General features: G+C 40.4%; 1 protein-coding gene across 4 annotated transcripts in view; it reads left to right on the top strand.

The window, feature by feature from the left end:
* The window catches only part of ESRP2 (epithelial splicing regulatory protein 2), a 59,782-nt gene extending 48,845 nt beyond the window's left edge, over window positions 1-10,937 (top strand). For 2 of the 4 annotated variants that reach the window (XM_055818679.1, XM_027781094.2), the window contains 2 exons: window positions 6,450-6,561; window positions 9,564-10,937. In XM_055818679.1, coding sequence (XP_055674654.1) covers window positions 6,450-6,539 — 90 coding nt within the window. In that variant the 3' untranslated portion in view covers window positions 6,540-6,561; window positions 9,564-10,937. Of the gene's footprint in view, window positions 1-6,449; window positions 6,562-9,563 lie in introns of those variants that run through there. The other 2 variants (XM_027781097.2, XM_027781095.2) reach the window with 2 other exon arrangements.
* Window positions 10,938-25,339: the final 14,402 nt, after the last annotated feature.

Below are 25,339 nucleotides of genomic sequence, written 5' to 3'. Positions count from 1 at the left end.
GTAAAAATTTGCAGGTCAGCATTTGGATTTAGTATTATCAACACTAGCCTCTTGTTTAGTGGTTCAGCAGCTTGATTTCTTCTTGTAGTCCTGCTTTCTTGCTTTTATTGCTGAAAATTCTCTCCAGCTTGCATATTTAGTGTATGTTACATTAAACAATCTTGAAAAACCTGTGAAGAATTTTAATAGTAAGTCTTGGAGATGGGTAACTTTCCACATCGCCTTTCTGTATAATACTGTAGTGTACTGTAATCTTCAAAAGCGCTAATATTAGTACCCTTCGATTTAGTAAGTAATCCACCTCAAACTGCTTTTTAGTTGTATTGTAATGCAACAGGACTATTGATTTGACTGCAGTCATATACTGGCTACATAGCTAAGGGATGCTTAGGAAAAAAAAAAACAACCACCAGCAACAAAATAACCACCCAACAAAACCCAAAACCACCATCACAACAAACCCCACTGTACGATTCGGATAGGACAATGATGACAGTAGTTGCTTTGCCAGATGATGAAACACCAGCTGCTCAGCAGACACTGATCTTTGGGCATTATGTTGAAGTAAGTGATCTATTGATGTTTACAGGCAGCTTGCCTTATAATTTGAAAAATAAGTGAGTGTGAATTAAGAGGGATCATTTATGTTTCAGATCCTATGAGGAAAAATTTTGAGGAAGAAGTGGTGCAAAAATAGTAATGGCAAAGGCTTCTCAGTGTTACTTTAGGCCATCACTGTACAGTTGTAGAAGCAGTGAGAGTAATCAAGTAAATAAGGAACAGGTGTAGTATTTGGGTGATGAATTTGTGATGTTGTTTGTGCGTATCAGAACAATTTTTTTCAATAAAAGGTGTTTTTCTTTATTGGATAAATCCTCTGTGGATTTTACTCTTTAGCCACTAAATAAATCGATAAGAAATATTTCTACTTTTCAAATAATGACTTTTTTTAGTCACATGAGAATTTAGTTTTATTGCTAACATGGACAGAGTTGATATTCTATGTTAGGTTTATGTTATGTTAAGTTCTCTTAACAAGAACTGTTAGGTTTATGTACAAGTGGATGCAATTTAACTCTGCTCGTGGTCTTAGCTGACCAAAAGCTGGCTCACAACTGTTATCTTGCTGGGATTCACCATGCATTTAGTAGTAGTTGCCCAGTTTCTTGGAGGCTGGCATGAATGTAAAGTGAGCTCACAGCTGCCTGAAAAAGACCATGTGGATTAGTTCTTAGAAAGCAGCTATTGCTTTCTAAAGCTTGCTATTTAGATGCATATTTAATTCAGGACTAGTTAAAAAAATAAACTAGGTGAAGACTACAATTTAGGCACTACAGTCACCATATGAGCTTTATTGAAAGCCTCCTGAATTTGCTGAAAAAGGCTAGGGTGGAAATGTAGGGACTTCTTTGCGTACACGTTTTTATGTAGGAGAAGCTTAAAATAACTGCTATTCTTTAAATCTGCACTGAGCTTAGGTGCCTTTTATCTGCAGCTAAAAAGAGCTTTTGCAGTATATTAATCCTCCATGTCTTCAGAGACCCAGAATTCAAGGCTTGTCATTGCGGGGGGAGGAGGGTGGCCTGTGCTTAAAACAGTAATAAGGAAGCGAAGGGGAGTGGATGGATGGCTAAATTCCAAGGGCATTAACAACATTTCTGCCTTGTATCAGGACAGCGGCCTTCATTGTTACTGACTTTTTAGGGATTAGGTTTTTTTTCTCTGAAATGCACGCTTGAACAAAGAAGTATTCTCTATTTCCTATGGGTTCCTTTTGAAATCTGATGCTTCATAGTCTGAGAGGGATGCCCCATCCTCTCTGTGCCAATCCTAGGCATAGCACCTTCTGAAGGGAAAGAAGATGTGATAGAGGAAGAATTCCCTATTACTGGTATTTGAAGTCATCTGGCAACATAGATGTTACTATATGTTCACCCCCACGGACTTGGAATAGACTATGCTGTTTGTTTTGCTTTATTTCTCAGTTTATCTTCCAGCTGGAAATGTTGCCTGTGTGGTGAAAGCATCTGTGAGACTGGGTGTAGTAAATTAGTGGTTACTGTTTCTGTCTGTTGCCTCCCCTGCTTGAAGCAAGAGACTAAGCGGCACCATCTTCAAGCTGTATTCTTGGGAACAGACGTTACGTGTTTCACGATCTGTGCCACAGAGCACTCAGGTGGTTGCCGGTGCTTGTATCGGTGCTCTTTTAAGGTACAATTGCTGTGCTGCAGTGGCAAAGTGGGTTCAGGGTAATTTTTCCTGACTCTTGTGCCAAAGGTTACAGTTACCTAGTCATTAAATTGGGTTCTGCCTTCCAGACTTACTATATCTAGACCTTTTTCCAAAGCCCGAGAGATACATTTCTTCCTTTTGGGAACTGTTCTGTGACAGAGTTTATCAGTAGTTTAGGCTAGAATTACAGCTGCAGTCCTGAAGAAACAGGCAGTTTTGCCTATGATTTATTGCTTTCCAGGTGGGAACTAATTTCAGCTTTCATTTCCCTCCCTTTTTTTTTTTCCCAGTTGGGGCATGTCCAAATATCCTTTCTAATTCTAATTGTGGTTTTAGCAGTGTTTGGGTTTTTTCCCTAGATTGCTTTGCATATGCTGTTTTAGACTTTGAATGTCCACTGTAGGAACTACAAAAATGAAATGGAAGTCAATGTCTCGCTGGTTAGTGACCTGGTTAAAATCTCTGCACAGTTTGAGAGTCCCATATTTCTCTCAATGCAGCAGGTATTCCTGAAAGAAGTAAAATGTACAAGGAGAGAGTGTAGTATATCTCCTTTATTAACCAGTTTGTGTCTGATTCATATAATTCTGAAAAGTTTTGCACTGCAGTAAGCGTAGCAGATAGCCCGTCTGGGAGATGCTACCATACCGGAGGTAATTTTTGGTTAGAAATGGCCATCTCTCTTAGGAGAGAGGAGTTACTGTTATTCAATATACATCTGTCATTTATGTTATAATGTAGTTTACATAATATGTTATCTAATATTATAAGCATTATTTTATCTAGAAGTTGAAATATCTCTGCCATTTCAAATGTTAATACCTAGAAAGGTATTTACCTTATGCATGTAAGGTGAGCTGCTGATTCTGTAAAGAAGCAACATGTCCTTCAGGAAACATCATTTTGCCGTTATTAACAGACATGTCTTAAGCTATAAAAGTCCCCGCTTTTATAGCTTAAGATATACCTTAACAACAAGAAGAATGTAGGGAACAGGAAACACCATTCTTCACTATGCAGAGCAATCTCTGTTCCAGTCCGCTGTGGTTTTTCCCCTGGTGTGTATGCATATTCTTGTTGCCATCTTGCAGCCTGCCATGGAGCTAATTGTTGACCCCAGGATCTTGTTTAGTAAACACTTGCAAGGTTCTGTTTTGCTTCCTTCTCCTGGGTTAGATTCTAAATGCAAACATTATCCCATACCTAGTTTCCATCTTTCTTTATCCTAGCTCCCATCTCTGATCACTGGAAGAAGTCAGTGTAGGACTGGAGCACGTGCTGAGAAGCATACCTTGATGCTCTTCAGTCTGAGGCTGACTTTTCTAATGGAGCTCCTAATTTAACACTGGTGTTCTGTCCGGCCTTCCTTACTAGGCTAAGCTAGGCTTCTCGATTGCTGCTTCAAGGGGGAAGGAGAAGTCGCTCTATTGTCTGTATTTACTTCTGCATTCTCCTTCAGTTATTCTAGGAAACGGATCTTGCCTGTTAATCATCTATGAGCGTGTGAGTAGCCAGTTTAAAAGGATGAGATGAAAGAAGACTTTGATAGAGATTGTATTTCATAGATTGTCATTGCTTAAAAAGCAGGATTTGCCACTGTGTCCTTCCAGTAGGCCGCTATATTCTGCTGCTGCTGTTGATATACTCAGAGTAAGCGGAAACCCCTGGGTGAGGAAGATTCACAGAATCTTTTGGGTTGGAAGGGAAGCCCAACCCCCTAAGAGCTGGGAGCTCAAAGGTAGGAGAGGAGAAGGCAGCAGCTCTGAGGAAAGTCTGTATTTCAGTTCAGAGAAGCAAGGAAGGTGGGAATGAGATGATAGTAGGATAAGGGGAGGGTAGCAGAGACACAGTGAGGTCTGTTTTTAATTTCATTTCACTTAAATTTAAAGGTATTGCGGTATTTGGTAACTTTTTACCAGTTACTTGGGCATTAAGGGTAGGTATTTGAAAACGCTACTTCAAGTTTCATATTATCTTGGTATGGCCTTACTGTCTCAGGTCTCAGTAATACTTACACTGGAAACAAACTGCTAGAACCTAGCTCAGTGAACTTGCAACTGGTTATATTGGGAGGTTACATCACTAGGTGGTGGTTTTGAGATCTGAATGGAAGCAGAAGTGGGCCTACTGCATTGCAGGTGAAGCTAGCAAAACTGTATTTCCGTTCTGAGCAATGAGTTTACAGGTTTACCCTTGGCTTTACATTGTCTGATGTGGTTGGATCATTTTGTTTTGTTCTTCTGGGTTTCTGAAATACAGACAGAATCAGAAGTATTTGGGAACTTCCTCAGACAGGTTACGGTAGTTTCCATTTCATTCACAGGGAATAAGACTGACTCCATTTTATTTCCTAGCTTGGTTTGCAGTACTACTTTTTGGAATCTGTAAGTCTGAAGAATTTACTGTTCCACAACTTCCGTTTTAATTAACTGCAGTCTCTCAACCTATCTTTCTTGCGATTTAAAGTTGCTTCTGTTGCTAGGTATTTTGATCTGTCTTTCTTTCCCTCTTTCTTTCTTTAGGCCTAGGTCTAAGCTCTGACAACTTTGACGTTTCTGTCCAGGATAGTTTTCCCACTTTCATGTTTTCCACATTGTTCAAGTTTCGGGTGTAACCTTTTAAACACTGTCCCTCACAAGAGACGATAGATCTTTACCTGCTGTACATCTACTGATAATCTAAAGTATGTACTATCTTGAGACATTCCTTCCAAAGAGTAAATGTACATTTTGTAGATTTGTTTCAAGGGCAGGTCTGGGAACTGATAAATCTAATATTTGCACGGTCTGGTTGCCCTGGCAGAGACTATCTAGAACACACTTCTTATATTTGTCTTTTACTTAATGGCATGGGTCTAGATGTGAAGGTGGCTAGAATTCAGTAGTAAAAATTCTGGGAGGTTCTCTTCTTTTATGTTCTCTGGGCTCTTGGTTGTTGTTCTTTGTGGAAGGTGTATACTGTGATGGTTGGTTTTTTTCTTTTCAACTTCACTTTGGATGGATACCATGTGTCCTGTATGCCCAAATATAATACCTTTTTCTCCCTAAGCTGGCAGGAGACTTTTTGTATTATAGAAATTTCCAAAGGAAGGCAGCATAGTATGTCTACGTTGTGTGCGTTTGGCAATCCTCTAAAATGTTAGTGCAAACCAGACAATTTCTGGGGACATAGGAAGCTCTTCTTGCCACTGAAAGGATATTCTATAATGTGGGTTATGCTAAACATTTTGTCTTCTGGATTACAGGAGCCACTCCGGTAGTCTTTGTAGCATGTGCAAGAATGCTCGGTCCCTTTCCAGGATATGTAATTTGGATAGATTATGAGACAAACACAAAACCATGTTCATATTCCCCAAAATCTGTTTTCTGACTACAGATTTCATATTTGTACCAGGCCCTCCAATAGTGTGCATGATTAGTGTTCAGATTCAGGATCTCAAATATTTCTTAGATCTAATCTAATCCACGTGTGGTTTTTTTTTCTTTTAATTTATTGGTGTGACTGTACTGTAGAGTCACTATTGTTGTTTTAGTGTTCTTCTACTACAAATCTATCATGACGCAGTTACACTGTGTAGTTTATTTCTGTTTCCTATGTGGAAATTTACTATACTGGTATAAATGCTATTTTATCTTTTAAGTGTATTCATGCCAGGACATGGATTTTTCTTTAACTACCTTGGTGTAGTCTGTGTAAGTGTTATATGCAGCTAAAGTGTTTATCACTCTACCCTAGAGAAGCTGCAGTTTGTTTCCATGACTACATAGAAAAATCTGAATGAGATCCATATAATTCTTCGAATCCCCCACTTCAATATGCATGCTGGAAGATGCTCATTTGTCCCAGTGCGAGTCATTACTGGAAACACGATTATGCAAACTTAAGAGTTTTGTTACCTAATGCTCTGTCTCATGAGGAGAAGGAAAAAAGGAACACTTCATGGTCTGAACTATTCCCCTTCCTTGATAAGGAACAGTTCAAATACATAGTTTGGAATATTCCCCACATGTGTTTACTTTAAATCTATTTCTAGAACCAGTAATGCAGTTAATGTATTTTTATCTTGCATAAAAATAGTATCTGTCAAATTCACTGTCTCCTGCCAGTTGTTATAGCTGATGCTCTTAATTATGGTTGCAAATGATCGTCTGTGTGGCTTGCTGTACCAGAACTGTTCCTTCTCTTGCTGATTATCATATATCACACTTGTACTGTAGTATGCACCTGATGACTACAATGGCCTTATTCAGCTGAGTGATCAAACAAGGAGTGTGTTACAAGCACCGAAAGAGTGGGTCTGTTTGTAACTCTTTGTAACTTCTGAAGAAGGTAAGATGCGAATGGCAGAAACTGGGTCTCCAGTGGTGAGTGGGAGGGGAAAGAAGGGCTTGGCGATACAACTTTTCGCTTATGGCTTTTTCCCTTTCGTTTGCCTTGGGATCCTTGCTTTAAGCTTTCTGCTTATGTCCCGCTAAAAAAAATAATAAATCAAGTAACCTGCGGAAACAGGCTGATTATGATCTGTAGTTGATGGGATGGTAGTGGTGGAGGTAGTGTGATTGCCTGGTTCTGCTCAGATGGTGTGTTAAACTTCCAGTAGTTTATTTGTGCTTGTTTCTCATGTGAAGCTTTCTGTTGAATATCTTATTTAGCATAGCAGTAGAAGGTGATTTATTTATTTATTTATTTATTTATTTATTTATTTATTTATTTCCCCCCTGATGTGGCTACAAAGCGCACACAAATGTGTGTGCAAAAACCCTCAAACTTCTGGCTTTCTCTTTCCTGCATCATATAGCTGCCTGGAAATTAATTTCTATGCATCTTGATGTCCCTAATGCAATGTGAACTACTACACTTTCCTTTTTTTTAGGAGAGGGTTTTTTTTTGTATAGTGGCTTTTAAATGCAACTAACTAAATTTGTTAATAGTAAACTTCCCTGCATTTTTGGCACTAACACATAATTCCTAAAGAAATTTTGTTGTGACCTGCATGCTGCATGAAGCTCGTGACGTCCCAATACTATTGGATTCCATGCAAAATGCTACTGATTAGCTACTATGTTTTTTTCCTCCTGATATATACACACACACAAAAAAAACCTCAGTACAAAAGATGGCAATCAAATACTGTGCCTTGATGGAATCATCTTCATAGATAATGAAGATCAGCTCACATAACGGATCTGAAAACAACTGAGCTGATGTTTGATTTCTCATGATACTGTTAGATCTGCTAGGGACAAGATAGACTAGAGGCTGTGTGGCCTGGCAGTGTGCAGAACACCCGTTATTACTCTGAATATTTCCATATTTATGTGACCTTGGACAATCCGTTTGGCACTCTCCTTTTACCCAGATTAACTGGAAAACCAGATCAGCAATATGATTCTACTATGTGTGAGATGGAAAGAGTCTCTGACTAGAAAATAATCCACAGAGTAGCACATCCTGAATTTTAAGCAGTCCAGAGTGGTATCTTACAGACCACTTTTTTTTTTAGAATAAAAATTCCAGAAAAAAAATGTGTATGGATTTGAATCTATATTTCAAATAATATATGTACATAAATAAAATATGTTTCTACCTATAAATCTATATAAATATGAACGTAAAACTAGCGTGCCTTAACATAAAATGGAAGGGTTTTATTTAATTCTTTTAATTAAATTGCTCGCAGAATGTGTAGACTTCTCTGCTAACCTTCTATGCAACTCTTATAACATGGATTTCCAGAGCCTTACATTGATATTACACCGATGCTGCTATTTAAACTACGTCTTAAAGCTTTCCGCTTCGCTCCATGTGTGTTTTCAGCTGACTCTGAACAGCAATATTAAACTTACATTTGGGACTGGTGGGAAATGACTTGGTCCCATATGGATTAATAGCAAAGAGCTGGTCTAGAGCAGACCGGCTTTTAGCTCAGATTTGCGGCTCAACCCAAACTGTGCACAGTGGTGTTCTGAAATAAACCACGATCACTTCCAAACCTGAACTGGGCTTCAGACATGATGGTTTTTATTTGTCTTTGAATTTGTTTCTGCATGCTATTTCTTGATTAAAATCGGTTCTGCAAGAAGAAATTATATGAAGTCTGTACTAACTGTCTTATACGTGCTTTTAGTTTCTGAAGTGTACTGTTGCTTATTTCTTAAAAATACTACTGCCTATTAAGTGCTTGGGTGAGTGAAGCTCTGGAATGTACTTGCTTTATTTCCATATGTTTGCATGTAAAGCTGATCAGAAACTGCTACTGGTAATAACTGAGAAGTCTGACATTTCTTGTCATATACCAGGCACGCATAAATTCTACAAAAAGTGAAACCCTCAAATAATTTAACCTTTTATAAACTCATGAGGATGACTTAAATCACGTGATCTTAGCCGGAGTTGGGTTAACACCTATAAAACTAGTTGGTTTTCCACCATAGGCCATATGTTTTGTCTGGCACCGATTTCTCCAACAAACAAGCTTTGTATGCTGAGCTTTTGATCCCTCAACCTTTGGTTTTGAAACTTCACTGAGATCCATTTCTATGCAAAAAACGGGTCCTCCAAACTTAGTTTGGAAATAATTCGAGCATGTTATGGGAAATGGCTGGGGTACCATAGGGCGGACAGATGTCTGCTTTAAACTCGGCATTTTGGAACTGTCCTTTAAGAATTCATAAGGGCAAACACACTCCAAAGTAAATCGGCTCCAACTACTAAATAATCTCATTTGCTAGCCTGCTTTTTTCTTAGCCTTGTTAAAATTACAATAAACATTTAATTCAGTTGGACTGCAACAAACTCGTTTTGCTGAACTTGCACTGCATGCCTGTATTAATTTCAGCTCGTCCTCCCAACACAGAACTCTCGTACAACTCTATCATTTTTTCTTTTTTTTTCTTTTAAGCTTTGCATGGGAGTATTCATATGCCTTGTAGCCTTTGTCACTTGGCCAGTAGTCCACATACTACAAGAATTATTCACTGAATGCATGGACTTTCTGGCTCCCTTTATCCTTTATTAACATCTAAGTCTTTGTTTTCTTATCAACCTTTAACCTGAATTATTTCTTTAGCAAAATCTTTGCATGGAATCATGTCTACATCATTCTGTTCAGCACACCAGCAGAATAAGAGCTGCTGCTGTTCAGCAAGGTAAAAGCTGAATTCTTTTAATCTTCGGTCCCTTCTCCTTACTATTATCACATCCAGAATCTTTTTGCCACAGACACAGGAGTGGAGTGAACCAGATAGATGCACAGCATTAAAAACTGCATTTCTGAGCGTGTTCTGTGGTCTTAATAGTTTTCCTTCTTTTGTCTTCTTGCACCGTTGCAGCTCCAAGCAGATTCCATCCTCGTGCTTTACAACTTTAGTGGCCAGCCCAGTGGAGAGGCATTGGTGACTTTTCCAAGCCTGGAACTAGCTAAGAAAGCAGTGGCTGAGAAAAACGGACAGCTCCTGGGAGGCCGCTATGTAGAACTGTACCTGGTCTGACTTAAACACTCTCTGGGGGATGGGGAAGGAATGGTGCACTAAACACCGTGCCTTTGCAAAATGTGTCTTCCCTTGCCACCCAGGCAGCAGCAAATGTGCCTTTTCAGCATGATATGTTGGAATGTAGAGCGGTACATGTCCTGTATTTAATTTGAAAAATGGCATATCCTATGCCAAAGATAAAGTGAAACCAAAAATCATGTAGTTAATTTCCTTAATTTCTAATGTACTTGTTTAAAAATAAGCAAACTCGCTCCTGGCATCTGGTTAATTCTGAAGACAATCTAATAGCACTTCAGCTATCTCAGTCATGGGAGAAACCTGTTCAGTAGCAATTGAAGTGGAAAGCCAAGCTTGAGTCATTCAGATTCTTTGTTTAGTTTTTAAGAGTTTACACTTGACTAAGTGTCTGGTTGTTGTAGAGTTTAAATGTCTTTAGAAAGGTCTTCTGGAATGCATAGCTTTCCCTCTTTGAAGTGTAGATCATATTGATTTGTTTTGTTTTGTTCTTGACTAGAAAATATCAGGATGCTGGACCCCAAATGCAATTGTACTTTCTCATGTTTTCATTATACGTTGTTTTGCAAAAGCCATATTTGTCTTTCTTACCAATGTACTGCTGCCAACAATGTAAAGCAAAAAAATAAAACCAGCAAAACCAGAAAAATCTTCCCTGCCCACCCATAACTCCCTGCCCCAGCCCCAACTTTTAATCTCTACATGACAAAAATGGCACATAAACCTGAGTACTAATAAGTTATATTTTTTTATTTAAGCATAATAGCTTTCAGATACTGTATTAAAGATTTTGCTCTAGTTTATGTGCATGCAATTTGTTTACATCTTTAACTACTTTATTTGTATATTATGAAACAAGATATGTTGAAATTAAATCCTCTAGTGCATGCTTTTTTCTCTCCCCGTGTGTGTATATATATAAGCTAGAAGAAGTACTTTTATGTCATGTAGCATGTGTTTAAAAAAAGACATCTGCTGTAGAAGCACTAAATGACTTTGTTTTTACTGTGCCTTACTTCAAAACCATTCCAAGTGCAATACCAGCAGAGCAAAATGTTATGAATCCTGTTGTGACATGTTCACGGATGTCTGAATTGATCTTTTTTTGTTAGTGTACAATTTGAGTTGTACTTAAAAGAACTGAATGATGTATGCTTCTTTATATTACAACAAATAAAAGAGATGCTTAATGATGCATATTGGCTTTTGAAAGTTACTTATGCTATGTTTTAATGTTTTCTATGGGGCATCATTCTCTGATAACCTTTTGTTCATTTATCTTTCTCTTAGGTTTAGGTAAGCCTATGTGCCTTGCGAGATCAGTGTGATTTTTTTTTTTTTTTTTTTTCCCCCCCTCTTCCCTACCCCCTCTCCCCCTTTCTTTTTTGTACGTGCTGCTAAGCCAGAAATAAGCATGATACACACTTCACTTGTAGCGGAACACATGTTAGACAATGTGATGCAACTGTTGACACGCTTAGTTCACTTGTTCTGGTGCTAGAGGAAACAAAGTATTGAACTTGAAATTGTGTTCATGTTTGGATTTAATTGCCCTAATGGGTCACTAGCTTTTCTGCGCAACTCAAAATGCTATGTCTATGTCACTATCTAGCCAGACAACCTTTCTGTAGTAAAAATGGAGGAAGGGAGGGTGGGCATCATATAAAGATAATAAGGTTTGTTTCTTTCCAGTCAAAAGCATCCCAGTGCCAGATGCCATTTCATCGTTAAAACCTCCTAACCAAAGTTTTATCACAATCAGGTGGGACTGGAGGGAAGCTTTTCCATTATTTTAAAATGGGACTCTTTACATTAGTATGTTTCCAAGATTTGTCTTGGTGAAATCTATGGAAATCTGAGTATTAAAGTAATTTGAATACTAGAGAGGACTGCATCATTACAATTAACATTCTCATTGTGCCTTTGAGGAGAATGCTTTCCTCCCTTTAAATATTTTGGGAAGCTCCAGCCTGAGCAATGCAGTACCTATGCCATGTAGCTACTACCTGTCCATTTATTACCCTTACAGTCTGTCATGGTCCAGATGGTCACATCTTGTCTCAAATGATGGCAAAGCTATAACCGTCATAATCTGTACGGAACTTGTGGTTTTCTGTTAACAAAAGTGATGTTTAACCTAGTGAAAGGTCCTAGTCTTTTTACAGCTCCTGTTACCGCTTACATGTGCTCTTGGCCCTCCTTGGCAGGTGGGACAAGCTCAGCCAGGGCTGGAATGGAGCTCCTCAGCAAAGGCATCAGCTGTGTTTGAGGTGTATGCATTCCCTTTACGCTTCTACACTTTCACGTCAACAATGATTGCCGTTTAGGTGCATTCCCATGCTAGCATGAACTGAAACGATGAACAGACTGTGGTACCTGCAAGGTCTGGGCCTAACTATGTGTTAAAGTAGAGGCTTAGCTCTCGCCAGCTGCAGCTTTAATCCCTCTCTCCTGTGAGATGGTGGCAACAAGTCCCAGAAATCAAATTCAGCTGTTCCAGGCTGGGTGTTTGGTTTGTATAGAACTTAACAGGGGCTTTCTTGTGAGTAGAGAGCATTTTTCTTTTTTTAGAAGTTGCCTGTGCAAAGGGGTGCAGGGGTGGTGACAGCACCCTGGTTCAGCTGGAGCCCCCCACGGAGCCCTGACTGCCGGCCAGGCCAGCTGCTGCTCTTCCTCTGAACCGCTCTGTGGTCTTGTCTAAAAGCATGAAAGAAAATTACAGTAAAAGCCTGAACAGTGGAATAGCTCAGTTCAATGCATATTGCTCCGGTATTAAGAGAAAACAGGGCGCCAAGGGAGGCCGGGGCGCGGCCGCGGGAGGGCCAGGGCGGGCCCGGCCGTTGCTCCCCTCGGGGCCGGTGGCGGGAGAGCTCCCCTCAGGCGGGTTGCTCCCCTCAGGCGGGTGGCGGGAGAGCTCCCCTCAGGCGGGTGGCGGGAGAGCTCCCCTCAGGCGGGTGGCGGGAGAGCTCCCCTCAGGCGGGTGGCTCCCCGCAGGGCAGGTGGCTGGCGAGCGGGCCGCCGCTGGCCTGTGGCCCTTGGCCACCATAACAATGAGGCGGGCCCGGCTGCAGGGCTGGCGGGGCAGGGGCCCGGGGGAGGCCGCGTCTCCCCGCCATGTCGGAGGTGCCAGCCTCCCGATACACCTGACGGCAAGCAGGTTATTTCCCTACAGCCGCTTGTACAGGCAGACTGCGTTTGCAGGTGGCATTTGCAGCTGAAGCAAGAGGTTAATCAAATCCCCCATAATCGAGCCGTGCGGCCCAGCTGTGAGGGACAGGGCTGTGGTAGCAAGCCTGTTTCAGACGCTGGAGGCTTCAGGTATAGCAAGTAACTTGTGGAAGTTAAAGTGTTTAATTTATACCTTACCCACGCTTCTAGCAGCAGTGTGCACCGGTCGTACCGTCCGCTGGGAGCTGCTTACCTGCAGTTTGGCAGCAGAGGCCTCACTGGAGCCTTCAGATCCAGGAGTTCTTCACAAATGGAACCTAAACACTTGCTTCACGCACCTTTGAATGATGGCTCACTGCACTGGAGAAGGCTGGGAACTTGGGGTAGGACCTAAGTGTATTTTTTTTCTCTTTGATGTTTGCATTTATTCCTTGCATTTGAACTTTTAGACCATGCTGTGTTGTGGAAGCCTTATGAAAGGCATTGCTGTCTTTACATGCATGTGGATTAATGGAGCAAGAAAAACAAGGGCAGAAAGTGTGAAGTTTTAACTGTTTCACCAAAGTAGAGGTGAAGTTTGGGAAAGAACTGTGGTTTGACTGTTGCTGTTGTTACAGAAAGGGTCCTCAGGCTCTGTCATCAGCCACAAAACTTGTTTCTCAAAAAGGAGCTTACTCTGTGCTCACAACCAGCAAGATGCCTTACCTGTGCTTGTATTGCCGTATTATATAATTGGAGAACAGAATTAGCCTTGTTTATATTTTGTCTCTTAGTCTTACGCTTCTCACGGTGCTAGTTTGGAGATGATACCTGCACTCATGTGGTTCTGCTCCCATTCTCTTGATACTGACAGTTTTACCTAGAAATTATTTATACGTTGGTTGGTCCCATGTGGTGTACCTCCCCAGGTTAGAGAGAAGATAGTTGATTCTTAGTACTTTTGGTTGAGGTGGGGTGAGACTGAAGAGTCTGACATGGCCAATCTGTATTTTAATAGTTGCAGCTGTGCTTCCAGATCAGGTGTTTTGCGTTGGAATTTCTTTTGCAGAGCAGACTCACAGGCATATAAGTTTTGCTTGTTTATGTGAACAAAGATATTTTCAACAAACTTCTATTAGTGAAACACAGTGCCTGATTTTTTTAAAAGAAAAAACCCAACCTTTAAACACCTTTATTTTTTAAATAGTATTTGTTTCATTTCAGTCAGTTAAAATGAGTCACAAGGCTTACTGTTTGACCAGTTGCATCCTGTTTTGCATAGATCTGTATTTGACAAAATCTGTGGTCATGAATTTTGAATCTACTGCTTACAGTATCTTCTAAAAGCTGTTTGCATCTAAAGATAGCCTGAAACTTTTTAAAGCAAAAAACTCTTCTGATACGTGGCAAGATTTGTCTGTAGTAAATTTAAAATTATTCCTTTTTAAATTTACTTGTTATATGGATTTTTAGAAACAAACCCCAAATAAACCAGAGGCCTGATTTTATTTTTTTTTCCTTTTTTGTTTTTATATAATCAGTCAGGTGAGGGCCACTGTATTATTTAGGTAGATATGCAGTTGGAAACATAAATATTCAAATGAAGATGATGGCGTGTTAATCTAGACTTGCCAGTTGCCATTTCTTATATTGGTGTGTTATTATATGCCTTTTTCATTTTACTTTATATACTTAATGTTTTTTTCCAAAATATCTGGTTATTTGATGTTGCTTTATGTGTGTTTGCTGATAATAAAAAGGAGAGTTTAAATAAAATGCCTTTCCTTCTGTAAATATTACTAAAGTACTGTTCTAATTTTGTCTATTTAATGTTTAGCTGTGTCTTTGGAAGAATATCTTTTGTTGTGTTTTTTGTGTTTTTTTTTTGGTTTTGCTTTTTTTCCCTGTTTTTTAGCAATCTTTATTTAGTGGCAGGAGTAGGAGTTCTTATGTTTGTCAGGAGGATCAGTGGAATTTTAGTTTGGTATTGGAATTCTGTGAAACGGTTGGTTTGGTGCTCACCTACTCACGCTGATCTTTGCTACCAGTAGATGTCCCTTGTTGACCAGGGTTTGCAAGCAGTGTATTTGCAATACAAATGCTTGGAGGCCTGTGAGTTTCCTTGTTAGCAACTGCAGTAGAAGCTCCTTTATACAAATGTCAGTAAATAATCTGGTGTCTCTTAGTCTAAAAATCGGAGGTCGTTGTGTTTCCCATAAAACAGTTGATTTTTTTATTTTGTTCTTGTTTTCCTATATTAAATGTTTTCCATGGAGAGTGGTGTTTTTATTGATATTTGATAGGGTTGCTTTGAAATGTGCAAATTCATTTCAAATTGTGAAGATGACAGCAGTATCTGACTCTACTTACTTGGAAAAATAAACTTTTAAAAACTGCTCTACAAAAAGAAATCATTGAAATATCTAACAGAAATCTGGTGGAAATGGTTGGAAAAAAGGAGCGCTTTAAGTGTGACCCAAATTTGATCATACTGTCACAGAATGTAAGAAACTAAGGGACCAGGATATGAAAGCAAAATGACCCTTTAGTCATCTGGCTTTAAGGAAGAAAAAATGTACACCAATAGCATGAAGTTGAGGGTTTATGACTGATTAGATAGAAAAACCCCTATGATTGCAGCCTAAATTGGACATGTGTTTGATTGCAGTGGCTCTCTGCTCCCAACTCTTAGATCTGAGTGTGGTGTTCGTGCTTTGCTGATTGATTTACTTGCTCTTGGCCTTGCGGTTGCTTCTTGATTTCCTTGTGCGGTATAATGGCCTCAGTATTGGCAGGGTTTCTCTCAAAGAGGTGGTGACTTTCTCAAGCTGCTTGTTCAGCTTCTGGTTGCTGGGGGTTGTAAACTACTGTTAGCAGAGAGCAAATTTGCTGTTCTTGTTGTTTTGAATCCTGTTTCCAGCCTACTCCAGATCCACAGCTGCAGGATATTCCTGGCATGGTGGCCAGATATACAGGGGTGCTGGTACTTGTCCTCCTCCTGATGCTGCCTTTTCAGAGCAGGCTGTGCATATGGCTCAGAGCGCCAGCTAAGAATGAGAAGAACCAGGCTTGACATTTACTTTGTGCTTCTGTCTAAGGCCCATGTCTGATGTTCTGAATCACCCTGTATGTGTTAATTTCCCCTTGTAAAGAAAAAGCCAATTTGTTGGTGTAGGCTTGTTCTCATTTTCAGCCTTTGCCCCATTTCTTGGGTCATTTCCTTTAGTCGTGTTGAGCACTGTCAACTGGCAATCTTCAGAAATTCTCCTTGTAGAGGATCTCGTGCAAGTTAGTCACACAGACTGTAGTGAGCATATAGTATAAAATATCATAAAAAAAAGGGAGGGGTTCTTAGTGTTCAGTATTAGATCTTCTTGTGTTGCTTTGCCCGTTGCCACACTTTGGGACTGCCTCATTTGTTCAAGGGAGAATCCTGTGCAATTAGGAATGACTGGGGGGCCCAGGGAGTTGTATATCAATAGTTCTGCTATGTAAAAAAATCAAAACCACACTCTCACACAACCCTTAACCTTCAAACACATGAGTTGTCTTTGTAGATTTTTGTTGCTTTGAAGCGTTCCCTGTATGGAGTGTCATCATGTTTCCCATACAGTTCAAGAATAAGTAGAGTACCTTTAACTCCTTTAAAATGTGAACGTAGCAATAATAACTATAAGGAAAAATCATTAGCTCCTGAAGTGAAGAGTTTATAAAAGAAACTTGTGTTTCAGTTTTTTTTTTTAAAAAAAAAGCTCATTTGCAAGGTATATTTTTAAGTGAAAGTGTATGAAACAGTAATTTTTTACTTTGGAAGTTCTAGTTTTAAAATGCAGAGGTTTTTCTCTTTCTTTTTTTTTCCTCCTCCTCCTTCCTGTAAGTGTTAAGAGTGTCCATTTTACTCAGGCTTCTGACCCTGGACTAAGAACGTTGAGGTAGCAGAAAATACAAAGGGATGGTTAGAAACAAGTGAGGCTGAGCCAATACCAATACAATAAAAATCCAGACTTATAAGAATGCAACCCACCTTGTGTCAAAAGTCTGGGAACATTCAACAGGGCCTTCTACTGCTTGTAGACCTTCAAGGACATTCTTCCCTTGTTGAGCAATGAGTAAAAATGTGAACAACATGTTGTGTTGCTTTTATTTTGGGAGAGCAGCTTTTACAATAGACCAGATGATTATGCAGTTGTTCAGGTTTATATCAGTTTCTTGCACTGGTCCCTACCTTTTGGCTTGACTCTTACAACATTGTAACTTCTGAAAAATTTTTTGTTGTTGCTGTTTGTTTGTTTTTAATAATCACTTGTTATAAACATTGAATTTTCTCTTTGCTGGGGGTGGGGGAAATGCTAATGTGCTATTGTCATGGGTCACTTGTGTGTGTATATTCCCTTTTAAAATAACTTAGGCTGCTTGAAATTCATGCAAATGTGGCTTTAAAAATATATATTTATGTGCAAAAAGCTTCAAAATCTTTGGCTGCTTTTAAAAGAATATTTTAAAGCATGCAAGAACAAAATGAAGGAAACATTGTTATCTTTCTTATTACCACCATCCACAAGAACACCACTAGAGGTGGGAGGAAACAAGACTGGAATAATTGAGGGGAGGAAGAGTGAAGTGTACGATGGTATTTCGGGGAAGGGGAAACTTACAGGCATTTTCTTCCAGAAGGTCTGAAAATCTGTAGCTTGGTTTGTCGGAAAAGTCCCTCTGATGTGTGCAATGGAGTAGCGGTAAAATTTTGCTTTCTTTGCTACTTGAAGGCTAGCCCTTGTGGGCTTGTCAGGAAGAGCGAGATTTCTTCCTGATGTTTTCTGTGCTGATTCACTGTTGGGGATCTGCCTTCCTAGGTGCCGGTGTGGGCTGCCTTCGTTATGGATGGCAGATACCCAAAGACCTGCTGTGGGAGAAGAGTAAAGGTGTGGTGTAACTGAGTAGCAGAAAGGTAAGCAAGGGGTAGGTGCTTCCTCATCTCTAGTCAGGGCATGAGGGGTTAAGTGAGGAAAGGACAGTTTGAGTCTCATCTTGAATGTAACATCTGTTGCTACAACTTAATCCACTGAATTCTTATTTAAACATGCTCTGAAAATGTGGGTCTCGTTCCCATTGGATTAGGTGTGTCTTTCTTTTGTTTGATGCAATGCAGTCCTTGTGCAATCGTGAATTTTACTGTGAAAATCCACACAAACTACATTGAATATTAATTGTAGTAACAGCATTCATTTAAAATGGCCTTGAAAAGGTCAGGGCTACCTTTTTTGAAAAGTAATGCAGAAACTTAAAAATACAATCACTTTTGCCTAATTTTTACTGATACTGAAGTAATCTGTGCCTGGTGATTAGAAGCTGTAAGATTACTTACAGTGCTGTTTGTTTTGAGTGTGGTATTTACCTCTTAGGTCCTTCTCAAATGACTTACCAGAAGTTAAGTACGTTGTATTCCTGGTGGGATCTGGAGTGCAGGTTAGATGATGATCTGCAGGCTGTAAGTAGATAGATCCTAAACAAGTAGTAAAAAGTTGGTATTGTATCTGGTAGCACTCATGTGAATAACAGACCATTTGTCTTGCTTGTGAGGAGGAAAGGGCTTATAAGGGTGGCGGCGTCCATGTTTTCAGTGAAAAATGATTTCTGCTTGTCTCTAAATTGTAGCTGAGTGAAAAGATTAAAGATATTGTTGACTGAGAGATGTCATGTTGACTGAGCATGTCAGTGGTTTTATTAGAGTAACCTGATCTTGCTTTGTAAGAAGTAAACCCCCAGAAAATAAAGGATTCTGAATTGTGAGGTTGTGGGGATAGTTTTGGAGCTGGTTTGGAAAAGAAAGTAAATTATAATGCCATGGGCCTAGACGCTCCTGACAGCACCACAGAGTCAGTGTGTTAAGAACAGGGGACCTTGTGAATGCAGTGAAGGCAATGCTGAGTTGGGTTTTGTGGTGGTGGTGGGTTTGGTTTGTTTCCCACCTTGTTCTGTTCACTGGTGCCAGGAGATCATCCAGTTGTCCTTTTATAAAAAGCCACTCTGAGGGACTAGCACAGTGGTATTGTAGTGTAGTAACTCACAACACAACTGAAGGGGGCCTGAAGACCTTCCAACTACAGGGCAAGTTCTGTTTTCATATTGTGGCTTTCAGGCCGTTTGTAATGACTCTGCTATTTTGGGCAGTGGCACAGAGATTAACATCAGTCTCCTAAGGATTTGGAAGGTGGTATGATTTTCTGACCTGTTTTGAACAGGAAAAGCAGGTTGGAAATACGCTGGGGAGGCAATATTAGAGATATTAGCCAATACTGTGGGTAGGATGGGATGAGCTGGAGGCAGAGGATGTTACCACTGGCAGACTGTTCTTGGAGTAATTCTGGATAAGCCAGAAATGGGGCAGTGAAAGTGAGGAGAAACATCAGTCGAAGCACTTTGTAGATTTAACTAAACCAACTTGGAGCTGAGTAGCTCTGCAACTGCCAGCAACAACAGCCTCAGCAGCACTGAGTGTAGTTATATCAAAAAGCCGGACAAGTAGGGGTGCAGTTAACAGCACAGAGGTCATTCTGCTCCTGTTGCTGGTCTCATGAGCTGCAGTCACAACTGATCATAAAATTATGGTCTGTAGATTTTTGGAGACGATTAAGATAAACCAAAGTGGGGAAAAGGTTGATGGGTGCAACTGCAGTTTGTTCTTTGGACGTCTGTCATTGAGCATAAATGAAGATTTGGCCTCCAGATAACAGAAAAGGAAATTGGATTTGAAATCAGAAGGAAGAGCCAAGGAACAGCTTTTCTTATGCCAGCACCTCAGTTTTCATCCCTGTAAAACAAGGCTTATTTAGCAAGAGGGGATGTGTAATATTTGTATTGATGTCAATGTAAAAAGTGCATAACTTTGAGGTATAATTACGGAGCTGGTAATGCAGCAGACGCCCTTGGATCTTAGAACCCTTGAATTGGTGACTCTGGCAATTGAGTCAGAAATTATTCAGGAAAGCTGTTACTGAATCAGAAGAACTTTTGAACTTAATTGTATTTAGCAAGCACAGCATGTCTCTTCAGAAATTCTTCTCATTCCTCTGTATTGTTACCAATTTCAGAAATAGTCAGTTTTGTATTAGCTATAGATACAAAAATTGTGAAGTATACAGGAAAAATATGGTTGCTTGCTGTTTAACAGACTATGCCACTGAAAACTGAAGACTACAAACTCTTTGTGTAATAGGACTTGCATTTTTTCTCAATGCGCAAAACCACTGCCCTCCCTGCCCCCACTTGAATGTTTTTCTCTATTGTTCAGCGTACCCAGGAAAAATAAGATTCTGTGGTTTATAATTAATTTTTATTTTTTACCCACATAAACCATAGGGTGTTTTTGAATTTTCTTATTAAAAACACTCCATCCTTGGTCCCCCCAAATCAACAGCGGAACACTGATACCCGAGAGATTAGTTTTTGAGTACAGTTGTTGATGTAAGTAACGCAGGGTGCTTCGCAGATCCCTGTTGTTCAGATAGCATTGTGACCGAGTAGCTGTGCTGTGCAGAATGGTGAGTAGTATGACAATCTGCTTCACTGGAAGATAAGAATGTTGGAGAAAATACCAGTTATCCTCTCTTCTCTCTTAAATGGGTTCTGCTGATGTGCTTTAGGAGTTACACAATAAAGTTGCATGCTTGCTACCCTTCAGTCACTTCAGATTTCATAGGTTAACCACAAGGTGTTTTTCTTGAATGACAAATCTGAGATCTGAAGCTCAACCTTGCTGCTTCTTCTCTGATGGCAAGGTTTGCAAATAGATAGCCATGAATAATATGGAAAATAATCCAAACTTCTCCCTGTCACTGTGGTGGCTTTGCAGTGCTAAAAGGTGTAAAGCACGGTAGGGTGGTTGGTTTGTTTTGAATATGAAAATGGAAGTGGCAATTTATACCAAGGGCGATATAATAAAATCAGTGCAAAAGGAAAGCTTTTGTCCTACTCCTGTATGGTGGACGCTTCGTAACCTCTGCATAGCAAGCCTTTTAGATCAAGTTATCTGGTGTGTGATTTTCTTGAATCTTTCTCTGAATGGATTTCACAAGTAGTCTAGGCCAGCAATCTGCCCAAAGTAACAGTCATCTCTGCCCAGGTTTCCTCCGACATTCCCTAAATCTAGACTTGGTTTGTGAAAGGAGTTCATCTGGTTTTGGCTACATTTGAGTACATTTGAAGCATGATGTTGACATTTAGTTTAAAATTATCTTTTGTTTTCCACATAGTATCTCAACAGTGAGTAAGATGTGTAACTCATGACTATTTTTTTTAGATCACTCCCCCCAGATAACTTGTTCAGACCTTCATCTAGGAGCATGAAGAAAGAACTTTTTTAAAAAATGTTATTTTCTAGATGAATACAGTAAATGCAGTCCATTTTGGAGCAATAGTCAAACCGCACATATAGCCTTTTGATTCAAACATATTAAAGTATTGAAGATAATGTTCTCTTGATAATGCTTCATGATGGGAAAACATTCCTCCCTTGCAAAAAGTGCCTTTGCATTTATCTCACCGCAGCGTTTCCTAAAAGATTGCTAATGTGGAGCTTTATAAATAATCCTTTCTGCACTGCTGTAAGAGTAATTTAATGGACGTTTCTGGGAGGACATGCTGATGGGAAGATATTTATAGGAAGTATCAAGGGGTGCCTGACAAAATGAGGTGCAGGGTTTGGTTTTCAGTCAGAGCTCAGAGCCGAGGGGAGGGTGTTAGTGAGTAGACAGTTCGCTGCTGTGCAGTGTGAGCACACTCTGTGCCTACTGTTCCCAGCCCACCCACCATGTTCTGAGAAGAGCTCAGCTCTTCCACTGCTGTAAACATCGCTGCAGCTGCGTAAAGCCAGTGGAGTGGCTATGCTAGTTGCTGGAAGGCCAACTAAGGCCAGCCTTAATTATGCAGACTTTTAAGAGAAAATAATTTAGATGTTCCCAACATTGAGCAAACAAAGATTTCCTCTTAACCCTACTATAGCAGGAAGCCCTTTTCATAAAGGACAAGTTTTTTCCTTTCGGAATGGCTTCTCTTCCTGAAAGCCCTCACTGAATCACCAGTCCTACCTGGCCATGCCTCTGAATCCAGCCCCTCTTGCCAGGTATCTTCTTTCTTACAAAGGGAGATTTCTCCATGCGACATTCTGTACTAATTTTTAGACAAATAAGACTGTAGAGGGTTGGTTTGTTTGTTTTCCTCAATTTTTTGAGACATGCACTGTGGTAAATTTTGGGATACATGAATCTGTTCTGTAAGATGTAATGCTGCCTTTCATAAACAGACCTTCATGCATCCTTCTCTTTAGTTGCACGTTTGTTCTGTGGAAGCCGCCAGTTGTGTAGCGCTGTCGGTCAGGCAGCAGCCTGTGTGCCGGGGGGGGTGAAGGCTTCCTGAGCAATTGTTTAGCATGCCTGGTGTTGGAGGCAATCGTTCCATGTGGTTTGGATGGTTCTGTACTGTTGCAGGAACAAGAAAGGGACATTGCATTAATTGTTTCTATATAAATTATTGATTGCTTTTAAATTAATGAAACTGAGAGAAGCACGTGTTAAAAATTTCTGGGGTTCGTCAACCACCATCTGTTACTTAAGTGAATGTTATGTTGGGGCATAAATAAGGCATTAGGTGAACCTGAGTATCTTTCAGTAACAGCAGAATTTTGGAGCTGAAAAGGGGGACTGTATATACAAAATAATAGCAACAGAACGGAGTGAGATAATGTTCTCTAACCAAAGAGCTGACAGGAGGCATTACTGCCATTGTAGATGCGTGTCACAGAGAGTACAAGCCCTTGAATAGCACTATCCTGTCCCCTTACCCACACATCTGCTGCTTAGCAGGTTGCTTCCTCTGTGAGCACAGTGAGAGCTGGGGACCTGGGGAGAGTGCTTTGTCTGAACCTATCTAGTCCTGGGTTTTGAACTGGGGTTCCTAACTGGGAGGATCTGTATCACTGGTCCTTCTCCTCCCAAGTGGAGTCTGACAGGATTCACTAAGTGGCATGGAGGGGGAAAGAAGGAATTATCCTTCCATTAGTACCTTAATTTTTCTCTGCTTTGGGACTGACTTTAAATGGTGAATCTATCTAGGGGGAGGGAGGGAAATCATTGGTGAAGCTGTGGATGGTTGGAAGTCTGCATTACGGGAAAGACTGGTGATGGAACAGTTCATGATCAATATGTGGTGTGTTGACAAATACTGAGACTAAAAGGTGCGCGTCATAACCGGTAAGACTCTAAAATGCTTTATATATGTGACCTGAAATATCAGTGAAGACACATACTGAGTTCTGGGGATCACAGTATTTACCAGAGATTTTATGTTATCTCTGTGGGACGTAGTTGGAAATAACTTGTTGGAATTCAGAAAACGTTCCACGTGAGTGGCCTACACAAACTCAGATAATTATGTAATACCTACTTGAAACACATCTGTGTTTCAGCTAGCTGCGGTATTTCTTCATTTCTGGACTTCCTATGATGTCTGTGAGGGATAGCTGTCTCTTTGGTGACTAACATGAATTTTTTCATTTGAAATATCTCATAATGGAAACTGGGTTAAAACCAAATTATAGCACAAATCATCTATGGTACAGTAATACTAGAAATTTAGTAGATCCTACAAAGCTTATTAAATGCTGTGACGTTCTGCCCCCTGTGAGCCTTGGGGTTCAAGTATGTGCCCAATAACTGATTGCCCAGCAGGGAGCCTCCAGTATGGCCAGCAGTTTCTAGGAGTTATTTTTGCCTCTTTGGCACGTGTGCTGACAGCTTTCCCCTGAGCTGTGCCTTTTGAATTGGGATCCCGCTGTGTCACTATTTCAATGGAGTGGAAGGAGCCCTGGGAAGCTGGGTCACTTGCTGAAGTGCCCTGAAGTCTCAGTTTATAGATTCACCCCCTGTCAGGGGAAGGAATGCCTTGCTGTGACCCAGGTTACCTTAACCAGCGTGATTTAGATTGTGAATACTGTGTTTTACCATAATGCTCAGAGCACCCAGGTCTGTCATTGTCTGGCTTTGGTTTTTTGTTTTTAGTAAAAGATATAGGAGTAGAAATGAACGAACAACCCCATGTTTAGCCTAGTTGCATTTATGCTATGTGAGAAAACTCTCTTTTTGTGCGGTAAATGGCTTTGCTCTTTCCCCTTTGGATAAGAGCTACTTAAGGGTTTGGCCTTTGTGTCTTTGCTATTTTGGTGGGGCATCCTTAGCTTTTACAGCCATTATTCTCTTTCAAGTCTTCTAGAGGATTTATACCAGTTTAATCACTCCTGCTACCTCTTTTTTTCCAGAGCCTATTATTTTCTGGACTAGGGAACAGTCGGATTACCCTCTGAGAATAAAGGCTGTTTCCCTTCGGTATGTTTGTAAATGTTTCCACCTATTAAGCATCAGTTCTTTTACTAAACTGCTTAGTTTTTGCCTCGATGAGGTGTTAAACGCTCCTCTTTCCCCTTGATGGATACTGCCCTGCATTCTGTATCAGCCTGTGCTGAAGGCATCCTGCTGCAGTCATACACAGCTTGTTATGGGCTCTTGGTAGAGCCCAGGTGTTCCCACCACTCAGGGTAGCAGCTTGTCAACCTTTTCCTCTTTGTAGGCTTCCTAGTGTTTTCTTATCCTAAAAGCAAGTCTCCAGTGAACTCTTCTGCTTTGCTCTCCTCAGCCTTGTGATTAAGTGTATGTGGCTGCCATGTTAGCAGTGGTACCAGAAATTTGGGCTTTGCTTTCAGCTGGAGACGTCGTAGCTCAGTTAGCTGTCATTCCATTAGCGTCCTACGATTAGCTGTCATTCCGTTAGTGTCCTCTGGGAAAGGCCATTTGCCATCACTGTTTATGGTCTGAAAAAGGGGTAAAATAGTCCAGTCCTTAGTGAATTAGGAGTAGGAGCAGCAGTGGCTTTGCTGGAGCTTGGTGCAGAGGGACACTGTAGAAGCTGTGAACCTCCTGATAAGCTCTGTTGGGTTCAGTACAAGCGAGCCAAAGCTGTTTTCCTCAGTGACCTTTCTGCACGTGAGATTTCATCTCCTATTCCTGCTTGCTTATGTTTATTTTGTGGGAGTCATACTGAGAATAAAATGACAAAATACACAAATGGGGGAGAAATAATTCAAACTGCATGCCATCCTAAACCTCCTTCTCAGTTGCAAATAGAGAGCCAAAGCTGGTGTGCCATTAGCTTCTCCCTCTGCCGGATGCCTGTGCCTTTGAGAGGCTCACAAAGTATAAGCTGGATTCGGGCATGTGTTTTGTGAGCACTTGCACCTCATTTGCTAGACAAAAGAGACTCCAGAGAAGTGTCCTGAAAACTTGGTGAAAAAATGAGTTGTATCTAATTGTTTGTGAACTTTCTTTTTACCCCTGACTTTTCTTGGGGGGAATTGGAACAGCAGGCATAAAGATGGGATCTCTGTGTTGATTAAATGTTGTAGC

Source organism: Falco peregrinus, chromosome 14, assembly GCF_023634155.1.
Source record: "Falco peregrinus isolate bFalPer1 chromosome 14, bFalPer1.pri, whole genome shotgun sequence".
Taxonomy (NCBI): Eukaryota; Metazoa; Chordata; class Aves; order Falconiformes; family Falconidae; genus Falco; species Falco peregrinus.
Note: the sequence above shows the minus strand (reverse complement) of the source record. Positions and strands in the feature narration are given on the sequence as shown.